Genomic DNA, 13,041 nt, shown 5'->3' with positions numbered 1-13,041 from the left:
TGGTTTGGTGGCAGCGTAAGTTCTTAGGGATTGAATATCTGGGAAAGATTTTAATTCTCCCTCGCTGATGAATCTTAACCTGGCTGAGTAGGTGATTCTTGGTTGAAATTGTTTATCTTTTAGGACTTTGAAGATAGGGCTCCAAGCTCTCCTAGACTGCAGGGTTTCTGTAGATAAATCTGCTGCTATTCTAATTGATTTTCCATGGTAGGTGATCTGGCCTTTTTCTCTTGCTGCCTTTAGGATTTTTTCTTTTATGCCTACTTTGTTTAGGCAAATTATTATGTGTCTAGGAGTTGGTCTTCTCATTTGTTGTCTTGCAGGGTTCTCTGAATCTCTTGTGTTTGAATTTTTGCATCACTGATTAGATAAGTGAAATTTTCTTGAATGATCTCATGGAAAGTTTGTTCCAGTGTGGTCTCTGTCTCTCTTTCTGCCTCAGGAAGGCCAATTACTCTTAGGTTCGGTCTCTTGAAGTAATCGCTCATCTCTTGAAGGTTTTGTTCTGTCTTTTTCAGCTTGTTTTCTGTGTTTTTAAGAGTTTGGGTTAGTTCTATATTTTGGTCCTCAAGCTCTGAGATTCTTTCTTCTGCTTGGGTAATTCTGCTTTCCACGCTTATCATTTTGTTATTTATTTCATTCACAGTATTCTTTATTACTGTTATCTCAGATATCAGCTCCTTCCTAGTTTCTTCTTGTGTCCCCTCAATTCTTTTTAATCTCTCCATTAATGTATTAGTATCTAGGTTTGTGGTTTGAGACCAGTCAATCTGGGGGCTTTTCATTGTTTGCATTCCAAAGTCAGTTTTCTCAGTGTCTGCCCTCCCAGGGGTAGGCATATTCTTCTTTTTGTTTTTCTTCATTTGTGTAGATTTTTCTCTCTCTCCCCCTTTCCCTCTCTTTCTTTAATTCTGTTTTCCAGGGATGGTGGGATTGCTTTTATTTCACTTGTGTAATTTCCTGTTCTTCCTTATGAGGGTCCTCTGGCTTTGTTCACTTTTAGGTTGTAGTGTGGGCTGCGGGCTGTACTTTTTGCAGTTTTGTGGTTTAATTGAGGGGGAAGCTGTGATTCAGAATCTATATGCTAATTCCAGCATCCACCAACAGGTGTATGAGCACTGGAACCTATTTCTCACTGCCTTACAATCTGTCTGTGCAGCAGTATGTAGGTTTGGTCCCCGGATCAAAAGGAGGTACGAAAGATGAAAATAATGGAGGAAGGGGGGGTCATAGGAAGTTAGAAAGAGAAGAAGAGAAGAGTGAGAAGACATCCATACCAACTAACAGGTGAAAAAGAGACACAAGCCCAGAGAGAAGTGAAAAAAACACAGAAGGAAAATTCCCTAAAGAATACTGGTAGCTACACAGAGACAGACCAATAAAATCATGAAACAGATAGTGTAAGTCAGAAAGCAAACAAAAGTGAGCCAAACAAACAGTCAGAATGATAAAATCAAAAGTCAAAATAAGAGATCAGCCTAGCTCTGGAATCTTTCCTGAGTGTCTAAAGTCACTTCAGCTCTGATCTCCAGCCCCCTTTGTTTTTGTTGCAGGCAGCTAGATTGCTGCCTGGGAGGTCTGTGATGCTCAGTTTTCTCTGTATGTTCAGCGTAGGGGAGGGGCTTTGTCTCCTGTTTAATGACGTTACCTTAGGAACCAAGTTGGAGGCTCTGATAGGTAGACGGGGCAATGCAAATCTGCCTGGAGAATGACTGAGGTGGCAGCTTTACTTTCAGGGATATTTTCTCTCCACTCATCTGGGTCTCTGGGCGAGAGGCACCGGGGATCAGCTGCACAGCTGGGTGCTGGATCCAGGGTGTCACCAGCAGGCTAGGGTGGAGGAGAGGGTCGGGCATTCCCTCCTCTGGAGTTGGGAGCCTCCGATCAGCACCTTACACAAGCTTGGGGTTCTGTTCCCTTACACAAGCTTGGGGTCGCGTGCTGAGTGCCTCAGCCAGGGTGGGCCCAGGGCTCCAGAGCTCCAAAGTTCCAAAGGGCAGGCGGTGGCCCTGGGTCCCTCACAGGGTACTTCCGCTAGAAATGGGATCCGTATCTCTGAGGGTCGGGTGCCCAGAGCCTCCCTGGGTGACTGGCAGCTTGGTGCTGGGTGCTGGGCAAGATGATATAGCCAGGGACTGAGCCAAGACCCGGGACTCCCGCGTGGGCAGAAGTCACATATAGTGGAGCAGCAGCAGCCGGGGGCCCCCTTCCTCCCAGGCAGCAGGCTAGCTGCCTGCAACCAAAACAAAGGGTAGAGGCTGGAGATCAGAGCTGAAGTAACTTTAGACACTCAGGAAAGATTCCAGAGCTAGTCTGATCTCTTATTTTGACTTTTGATTTTATCATTCTGACTGCGTGGGGCTGAAGGTCCCCGGGCCTCGTACCAGTGTGGCTGGTGGTGGGCAGTGGGCTGCGGGAAGAAAAGTAAGAGTCTTTTTGGGAACTCACGTTCAGAGTGTCTCACAAATCCACCTATGCCGTCGCCATCTTACCAGAACTCCTCCTATTTCTATTTAGAAAAACATTTAGCCTCTGTGAGTCCAGTTTACGTCACCTCTAAAACAAGGGTTTAAACCAAATGACTTCTAAGCAAGCCTCTAATTCTAAGAGTGTATGGATTCTAGAAATATTATTTCCATGCAGAAGCAAGGGACACCTAATAGGTTTTATGTGGGGAAAAAAATTCTAAATTATGCAAAGCCTTTAATACACTTAATAGCACTCAAGTATTGTTAGTACTCTGGATACTTCATGAAATTTGAATTTTTAAAAATACATTTTGGAAAAGAGTGCAAAAAATGATGTTAATGCACCCTTCTGTCATTGCTTTGATTAATTTTTGAAATTCTGTTTTTAGGTTTGACTGTGAAAAGCTGATTCTTGTCGGGGACCCCAAACAGCTGCCTCCTACTATTCAGGGTTCTGAAGCAGCTCATGAAAATGGGTTGGAACAAACACTTTTTGATCGGCTTTGCTTAATGGTACACACTGCTAAATTCTTCCAGAATTGTCATTTATTGGTTATGCACTGTTTGTATGTATATAGGGGGAGGATAGAGAATGAAAATACTGGAAGTCCTAGTTGCTGCCTTAAGATAATTTATAATTGGAGTTGTTTAGAAAGTACTCACAGATAAGCAGAACTCTATAATTTAAGTGCCCCTTTATAAATAGAATCTTTTCCCTATGTGCTTTAGTGGTGAGCAGAATTATATTGCTTTGCACTAAAACAAACAAACAAAAAAACCTATAATGCCTCTGTTGACTCCGTGATGCACGACTTCATATTTAAAGTCTTTAGAAAATTATTATTAACATATGTTTAAATTGAGATGGAATTGACTGTTTTAGTTCATTTTGTGCTGCTGTAACAGTATACTGAGACTGAGTAACTTGTAAGGAGCCAAGATGTACTTCTTGCAGTTCCGGAGGCTGGAAAGGCCAAGAGCAAGGAGTCCCCCTCTGGCAAGGGCCTCTGTGCGCCTCATCCATGGCAGAAGGTGGGAGGGCAAGAGAGGGTGTGAGCAGGGAGGAGGTCGGCGCCAAACCCATCCTTTTATAAGGAGCTCACTCCCCTGATAACAACATTAATCCAATTATGAGGGCCGGATTCTCATGGTCTAATTACTTAAAGTTCCTGCCTCTTGACACTGTTCCATTGAGGATTAAGTTTCTAACACAAGAACTTTGGGGGATACGTTGAAACCGTAGCACCACTAACATAAAACTAACCACATGAATGTAAACGATTCAGTGGCATTTTGTATGTCCACAGTGCTGTACAACTACTACTTCTGCCTCGTTTCAAAACATTTTCCTCACCCCAAAAGGAAACGCCATAGCCATTTAGCAAGTTACTGCCTATTCTCTCTTCCCTCTAACTTTTGGCAACCACTATTCGACTTTTTGTCTGTATGGATTTATTTATTTTGGGTATTTCATACATATGGAATCATACAATGTACGACCCTTTTTGTCTGGCTTCTTTCACTTAAGACAATATTTTTGAGGCCTCCATGTTGTAGCATGTATGATTACTATATTATTATTATTTTAAAAGTAGTTTCAGCTGGGCATGGTGGCTCACACCTGTAATTCCAGCACTTTAGAGAGAGCCTGAGCCCAGGGGTTTAAGACCAGCCTGGCCAATTTGGCAAGACCTCATCTCTACAGTAAATACAAAAATTAGCCAGGCTGATGGCATGTGCCTGTAGTTCTAGCTACTTGAAAGGCTTAGGTGGGAGGATCACCTAAGCCCAGCTGGTCAAGGCTACAGTGGCCGTGAGCATGCCATTGCACTCCAGCCTGGGTGACAGTGAGACTCTGACTCAAAAAAAAAATTATATTCATAATACTGTATACCATCACCTATCCATTTCTAGAACTTTTTCATCATTCCAAATAGAAACTTTGTACCCATTAGGCAATAATTCCCTATTCCTTCTTCCCCCACCCCCAGGTAATCTCTATTCTACCTCCTGTTTTCATGAATTTACCTATTTTAGGTTCCTCAAATGAGTGGAATCATACAACATTTGTCATTTTATGTCTGTCTTATTCACTTAGCATAATGTTTTCTTTTCTTTTTTTTTTTTTTGAGTTGGAGTCTCAGTCTGTTGCCCAGACAGGAGTGCAGTGGCTGCTCCCGGCCACCACGGCCTCGACCTGCTGGGCTCTGGCGATCCTTCCGCCTCAGCCTTCCAAGTAGCTGGAACTACAGGTGTGCGCTACCACGCCCGGCTAATTTTTGACTTATTGTAGAGATGAGGTCTCACCAAGTTGTCCAGGTGGTTCTCGAACCCGCGGGCTCAGGCAGTCCACTCACCTCAGCCTCCCAAGGCGCGGGATTACAGGCTGAACCCCCGAGCTTGGCAGCATAATGTTTTCAAAGTTCATTCATGTTATAATCTGTATCAGAATTTCATTCCTATTTAAGGCTGAAAAATATATTCTATATATGTGCTACATCTCTGTTGATGGATATTTGGGTTGTTTTCACCTTTTGGCTATTGTGAATACTCTACTATGAACATAAATTTACAAAAATCTGTTCAAACCCCTGCTTTTAGTTCAGTATATACCCAGAAGTGCAATTGCTGGGTCATATGGTAGCTATATGTTTAAATTTTTGAGGGAACACCAGACTGATTTCTATAGCAACTGCACTCCTTTACCTTCTCAACAGCGATGCAGTGTTCCAAATTTTTCAGCACTTGTTGTCATTGTTTTAATATCATAGCCATCCTAATGGGTGTGAAGGAGTATCTCGTTGGGGTTTTCCTAATGACTAATGATATTGAACATCATTTTATGTGTTTATTGGCCATTTGGCCATTTGTTTTATTTTCTTTGAAGAAATACCTATTCAAGTCCTTTGTGCATTTTTTAATTGGATTGTTTGGTTTTTTTTGTTGTTGAGTTTTTACGGGTTTTAAAATGTATATTCTGAGTATTAATCCTTTACCAGATTTATGGTTTGCAAATATTTTCTTCCATTCTGTTGTTCATCTTTTTTGTTTTTTTGATAGTGTCCCTTGATGTACAAAAGTTCTTGATTTTGATAAACTCCAGTTTACCTAATTTTTCTTCTGTTGCTTGTGCTTTTGGTGTCATATCCATGAAATTGTTGCCATTTTCAATGTCATGAAGATTTTTCCCTGGGTTTTCTTCTAAGAGATTTATAATTTTAGTTCTTATGTTCAAGTCTTTAATACATTTTGAGTTAATTTTTGTATATGGTGTGAAGGCAAGAATCCAACTTCATTCTTTTGTGGGGGCGGGGGCGGGGGTGGGAGTGAGAGCGCTCAAGTGCATGCTGTGGTCTTTTTTCCTTTCTTCTTAGGACATTAAGCCCATGGGGGCCCCTCCTTCATTACCTCACCTAAATCTAATTACTGTGCAAAGCCCTCACCTCCAAACTCCAAATACATATGAATTTTGGGGGATAACAGACATGTTTATAACACAGAGGTACCCAAATTATTCGTATATTGAGTACTTTGTCTTCTATTTATATTACTTTAAATTCATCTACATTATCTGTAAGACCTTTCTTTTAAGTTGGAAATTTTATTTATGCTCCGTTATCTAGAGTTTCAAGTTGTATTGAGTTTTAAGTTGAGGTATAATGAGTTTTTTGAATAAATACTGTTTGTTCTTTGCTGCTTTTGGTTTATGACTTCTTTAATGATGTTATTTTAAAAATTAATTTGTTTCTTTAGGATTGAAATTTCCCTTTTAATCTTTTCATTATCTCACCTTTGAGATTTTGTTATACTGAATTATATTCTGATTAAATTTTAAAGCTTGAACAGGTGTGGGCATTTTTCTCCTGTTCCTTGGTTATACTTTTGTCTGACCTGGGTTCTGTCTGTATCTTTTGCATTGTCTTCCTTTATTTTATTAATTTTGGGGGAGAGGCTATAATATGTTTGCTTAGTTGCCGTTCTTGTTTTACTTTCTGATGTTCATGCCTAGATAGCTTTCTGAGATTTCTATTCTGTATTTTCTCTTCTGTCAGCACCCTGAAAAAATGGTGGTAGAGGGAGCAGGGAAGTAGAGATGGAGTTGGAGTAGAATTAGGTTAAGAATGTGGGCCGGGCTCTGAGGCTCAGCCTGTAATCTCGTGCTTTGGGAGGCCGAGGTGAGTGAATTGCCTGAACCCGTGGGTTCGAGACCCGCCTGGGCAACTTGGCAAGACCTCATCTCTACAACAAATCAAAAAAAATTAGCCAGGCGTGGTAGCGTGCGCCTGTAGTTCCAGCTACTTGGAAGCCTGAGGTGGAAGGATCGCTGGAGCCCAGCAGGTCGAGGCTGCGGTGGCCGGGAGCGGCCACTGCACTCGTCTGGGCGACTGAGTGAGACTCCAACTCAAAAAAAAAAAAGAATGTGTGTTGTCTTTTTTTAGCTTATGAGGGCATTCCCATTTATAAAATTGTGTTAAATATACTGTACCAGACTTCATTCCACATGGTCTGAGGTGTTGTTTCTATCCAGAGGAGGGATACTCTTGAGCCTTAGATGTCCCTTCTGTTTGTCATATGGTTCTCAGAGCCTGCACTTTCACTAAAAACCACCCAGTTTACTTCCCTTTTTCATTATTCTTCTTAGGACTTATTGCCATTATATGACTTTTGGAGAAATTAGGAGTCTCACTGTGCTACATTTCTCCCTTCCACCCCAGAATCTTGTTTCTTTCTTGATGACAAGCACCTTTTAAAGCATTGTGTTAGCTATAAAACTTTTTCTTGCATAACTGCTGAATTTTTCTCTTTGCTGTTCTTTTTAGTATTTTTTGTTCCTTCAGATATTAGAGAATGGATGCTACAAGGCACCTTTATTCTACCTTCTTAATTCAGAAGTTCCCCTATAACATTGAGTTTTCAGTTGCACTGAGTTTTGAGTTGAGTTGTAGTCAGTCTCATGAAAAACCTAACTTTCCATTGTCTTGAGCTTTTAATTTTCATTGAATTGCAAAATTTTTTACACCTTCCATGACAAGTCATTGTCTAGCTTCTTTTGAATCAGACCTTTCCAAAGCCTTTTAAAAACATCTTAATTTTTTAAAAGTATTTTAATTCTTAAAACATTTTTGACTAGGTAATATAGTCATATGGTTCAAAATTCAAGAGGAACCAAAAAGCATGGAGATAGTAAAGACTCCTAACCCTGTCTTTCAACAAATGTCTCTCTCCAAAAGCACCTGTCATCCCTTTCTTGTATCCTCCTAGTGATATATTATGCCAGTGTAAGCAAAAAACAAAATATTTCCCTTGTGTTGTAACAAATGGTAATGCACTATACTTATTGCTTTGCTGTTTACTTTTTCACTTATATGTTGGCAATGCCTTTTAAAACATGAAGTAAGTTTCTATTTTGAGGAATTCTAAAATGGCAAATAAAGGTGGACTGAAAAGTGATTTATTTATAGTAGAATAAAATGAAAGCGTAAAGATGAATGAACTTGATCCATATAGATAGTTTCTCAAAAGTAGGGTGGATATTGAAAGAAGCAGAGTTCAAAGGGATACTTACAGTAAAATGCCACTTATGTATGAGAATTTCAAAAGGATATTGGATGATGTGTATTATTTATAGATATATATAAAAGTATGTGTAGGAATGCTGCAAATTAAATTTAGGATTGGAATTGTTTCTGTGAAAGGTGGTAGAGGAAAGCAATAAGGGGGAGGGCCTTGAGCTATATATGTCATATTTTGTCTAACAAAAGAGAGATCCCAAATAAACACGACCAAATGCCAATCTCAAGTCTGAGTGGTGAGTACATGGATGTCATGTTATTTTCCTTGTTTTTTGGTATATTTGAAGTAGTTCAGAATTAATTAAAAGCAAAAGAAATAAAAATAATATCTACTATTTAGTATAGAAAGTGTGGAAACTATAGAAAAGAAAAAAGATGAAGCCAGGTGTGGTGGTGCATAACTATAGTCCTAGCTACTTGGGAGGCTGAAATGGGATCACTTAAGCCCAGAGATATTAAGGCCAATCTGGGGCAACATAAAAGAAAGATGATAAAAATAAAACATCTATAATCACTTCACTGCCCTTAAGAGAAAACTTTATATTTTAGTATTTTTTCTTCCATCTTTTATCCTAGGGCTATTTGCATATATCAAATGTATGTATTTTTATATCATTGAAACCATGCCATAATTTCTGTCCTAACTTTAAAAATTTTTTTCATGATGGTAAATCATGTCCTCAATTGTTACTAGCTTTGTCATTATCACTGATTTCATAAATAATGTTTAATCACTAGGTATTATGTTGTATGAATATACCATAATTTAACATTTAGAACATTTAGTTGTTTCCAGTTGTATATAATGATCCTTTGAGCATTTTTTCTTTCATATTTTTATACTTGATACATTTTGTCAAAGGTTTCACATCTACTGACTTAGACTAATGTATACTCCAAAGAGTACTAGGATTGACTTTTGTTTTCTTATTTTTTTCCCCATAGAAGATTCTTGGTCATCAATTTTGCGTTTAGTTATATATTATACATCAAAGGTGCCCAAAAAATGTATATACATTTTAAGAGATGTTATCTATGTATTACTTTTAGAAGTTGAATTGAATTACAGTAGCAACATGTAGTATGACATTTGCCCTAAAGATGGTATTAAGCAAATGATTGCTAGCATCACCATGAGACAGGCAGGACAAAGAAAATGGCAGAAGCACGGTTGTCCTTCAAGGAGGGCAAGACCATTTTGAATTGGTATTTGAAATTTGAGACTGTTGTGGAAGTACAGGGACAATGAGTATGCAACAGAACCTCCAACACCTAATAACTGCACCCATTCGTGATAAGTTTGAGACATATGGTACTGTGTGTGATGTGCACAAGGGAAGAACTGGGAGGCCTTGCACAGCAACAAGTCCTGCAGTAGTTCACGGTAATCAGAAGTGTCCGGATACTGACGGTAACTACTCTGAGCACCTCTTATAGTTGAAGAAATCAAATGTGACTTGTATTCGTCTTTCGTTATTGGTAAACCAGATATTGAGTATTACAATTTTAATACAGTTTCTTCCTTTCTTAAAATGTGTATACATTTTTTGGCACCCCCTGAATTATTGTTAGAGTATCTTGTAGCATTCAAATTAAGAACATGCTCCAGAAGAGCCCTAAAGTAGATAGGACTTGAATTTTTGATACTTTAACAAAATCTGCAACTTCTTTGAAGATTCAGAATGAAAAATGACTTTTCAAGAAGGAAAGTTAACAAATGAGTTATCAACAACATTTTATATTTTTTAAAAAAGATTTCTTTTCAATTTAGTGTTAGACCAACTCCAGATAGATTATAAAAGCATAATGTTAGGTGCCAAATTTATTAGATAATAAATGTAAGATTTGACATATTTTATATTTTAGAATCTTTTCGCTTAACATGAACATATTTTTAAGTTTTCTATTGTGGTTGTGATTCATTCCTTAAGATCACAATATAGCAATATTTTTAATATTAAAAATTACATTTTTATTTCCCTAGAGAAAAAAAGTTTTAATTTCTTATTTGTCTGTACTTGAATTTCTTTTTTTAAAACCTTAACTTTTTCCTTTTATTTTTAGTTGGCATGTAATAATTGTACATATTTATTGAAATACAGAGTGATACCTTGATACACTTTAATTTCTTAGGGTCACAAGCCAATTATGTTGAGAACTCAATATCGTTGCCATCCTGCCATCAGTGCTATGGTTAATGATCTGTTTTATGAAGGAAACCTCATGAATGGTGTTTCGGAAATGGAGAGGAGCCCTTTATTGCAATGGCTGCCAACCCTGTGTTTTTATAATGTGAAAGGAGTGGAACAGGTAAGTGACATTAATATGGTAGTAGTCAACATGGTTTAGTTTCCTGGTTTAATTTTATTGCTGTTGTTTGTATGATTTTATGTGGTCTTTCCATGGCCTTTCTGGGAAATGTAATTCAGAATCTGTTTCTTACTCTAGATTGAAAGAGATAACAGCTTTCATAATGTGGCAGAAGCTGCTTTTACACTCAAGCTGATTCAATCACTGATTGCAAGTGGAATAGCAGGCTCTGTGATTGGGGTGATAACATTATACAAATCCCAGATGCACAAGGTTTGTATTACCTATTACAACATTTGTCATACATTCAGTATTACAGTTATATATTACAATATTTGATATTACATTTGTTGTAGTTTGATTTGGTGCTTGAAAAACTTTTGGTACTATAATTAATGTATTAAAAAAGAAACATTCTGATTTTTTTCTGGTCTGGCTTTTTTTCTGTATAATTAAATGTAAACCTAACAAGGCTTAATTAAATTTAGTTTACAGCTGTTGGGGCAAAAATGCAAATAAACAAATTAGAGGGAAGAAAATATGGTGTATGCTTTTGTGGACAGATGGGATCGAATCTCTGTTTTCCGAAATGTTCTTTGATTATTATTACATTTTATTGTAAATCAAGGATAGATACCAGATATTAATGTACACATGAGCCAATTACTTCTAACTAGATTTTTTAAAGCATTTTTTCATCTATTTCATTATTAGTTTATCAGCTCCAAATTAGCATATCCAAATGAGTTCCCAGCAATAGCTAAATCATCACTTTTGATTTTGTTTCATAATTAATATTGTCATCTAGTCATTTATCTGTCATTTTATACGATCCAGCCAAGCCTATGTGAGTCATAAAAGAGAAATAAAAATTATCCACTATTAGTTTACTTAAAATGGTTGCTCTGAGCAGATTCAGAGGCTTAAGTTCTTCATGATCTCTGCTCCACATGATCCCTGTCTTCTTTCCTCCACAGCTTTGTCATTTACTTAGCACTGTGAACTTTGACCATCCTGATATTAAAATGGTGCAGGTGTCCACAGTGGATGCTTTTCAGGGTGCTGAAAAGGAGATCATTATTCTGTCCTGTGTAAGGACAAGACAAGTAGGATTCATTGATTCGGAAAAAAGAATGAATGTTGCATTGACCAGAGGAAAGAGGCATTTGTTGATTGTGGGAAATTTGACCTGTTTAAGGAAAAATCGACTATGGGGGCATGTGATCCAACACTGTGAAGGTAAAATAAAAATATGTTTAATTCAAGCATTTCTAATTAAAACTGATTTTATGGGTTTCTGCTTGGGGCGAGTCAAGCAAGAACCACTCTGGATTTGCCACTGTGGGAGGTGACTGACTATTCATATCTCCCCCCAAAATCTGGAATTATCTTTTGGAGGGCGGGCCCCTTGTAGTACACTCAGAATTTGTTCCTCTGGTTCAAATGGTCAACCAAAGTTTTTATCTGGAAGTTTGAGAAGGTTGCATCGTGATTTGCAGAAGAAACATCTTGAGTTGTGGCAAACAGATGACTGGTTCTTCTACCCTGACACCACACCTGCCCACACCATGCTGAGTGCTCAGCAATTTTGACCAAAATGGCATGCCCCCATGTCCCACCTTCCCTATTCACCCAATCTCATCCTGAGTGCCTTTTTTTTTTTGTTTCCCCGGATGAAGAAAGTTCTCAAAGGGAAACATTTTGCTGATGTGGAAGAGGTGATGCCAAAAAAAAAAAAATGACAGAATCATTAAAAGGCATCAAAATTGATGAGTTCAAAAACTGTTTTGAGCTGATGCCAAAAAAAAAAAATGACAGAATCATTAAAAGGCATCAAAATTGATGAGTTCAAAAACTGTTTTGAGCACTGGAAAAAGTGTCTCAGTAGGTATATGCATCAAATGGAGAGTACTTTGAAGGTGACTAAAATTTCAACATATAAGAATAAGTACACAATTTTTATAAATAAGTTCCATTTTGGGGGGATTTTCATATATAGTATGTAATATAGGACCACTGTAAAGAATAATTGTCTCATGTTTTATATCTTTTTAAGGAAGAGAAGATGGATTGCAACATGCAAGCCAGTGTGAACCACAGCTGGACCATCTCCTTAAAGATTATTTTGAAAAACAAGCAGAAGAAAAGCAGAAGAAAATGAGTCAAAAAGAGAAATCTAAAGATAAACCTCATTCACAAAAAGACATGGTGTAGATGTTTTGTATTTGTGTAACTTCAGATTCATTTTACACTGTATATTTTTATATTTATTACTCTAAAAATACTTTATAATACTTAAGGAACATACTAAACACATCTAAAATATTTACTCTTCCAAAAAGTGTACATTATTTATATTAGGATAGGTAGATGATGAAGGTAATACGAAATCCTACTAATAAAAATATATTTTAAAAAGTAATATAATATAAATTTTATGCACACTGTTAATCAGCAAGTGTGGAAAAAAAAAATAAATTTTACAAGGGGTAGGTGGTAGGAACTCCCAATGTATTTCAGTAATAAGTGAATATCTCAAAAGTTAATCTGTTAAAACACATCTACACAGTCAGAAACACCAACACCCTCCTTTCTGAACTCCAATTCTATCAGAATCTTTTAAAAAGAAATGTAATACTACACTATTTTATGAATGAAAGCATATTTACAATAAAACTTTTTAAAGTTTT

At 37.4% G+C, this 13,041-nt stretch overlaps 1 protein-coding gene across 1 annotated transcript in view; it reads left to right on the top strand.

Moving 5' to 3' along the window:
• ZGRF1 (zinc finger GRF-type containing 1) overlaps positions 1 to 12,658 on the top strand; it is a 101,915-nt gene extending 89,257 nt beyond the window's left edge. Inside the window, exons 24-28 of the mRNA XM_021714271.1 lie at positions 2,858 to 2,981; positions 10,175 to 10,351; positions 10,490 to 10,624; positions 11,329 to 11,590; positions 12,408 to 12,658. Coding sequence (XP_021569946.1) covers positions 2,858 to 2,981; positions 10,175 to 10,351; positions 10,490 to 10,624; positions 11,329 to 11,590; positions 12,408 to 12,565 — 856 coding nt within the window. The 3' untranslated portion in view covers positions 12,566 to 12,658. The remainder of the gene's footprint in view (positions 1 to 2,857; positions 2,982 to 10,174; positions 10,352 to 10,489; positions 10,625 to 11,328; positions 11,591 to 12,407) is intronic.
• The last annotated feature ends 383 nt before the right edge of the window (positions 12,659 to 13,041 follow it).

Source organism: Carlito syrichta, unplaced genomic scaffold (genome assembly GCF_000164805.1).
Source record: "Carlito syrichta isolate Samal-C Ts95f unplaced genomic scaffold, Tarsius_syrichta-2.0.1 Scaffold305556, whole genome shotgun sequence".
NCBI lineage: Eukaryota > Metazoa > Chordata > Mammalia > Primates > Tarsiidae > Carlito > Carlito syrichta.
This window is presented reverse-complemented; position numbering and strand designations above follow the sequence as displayed.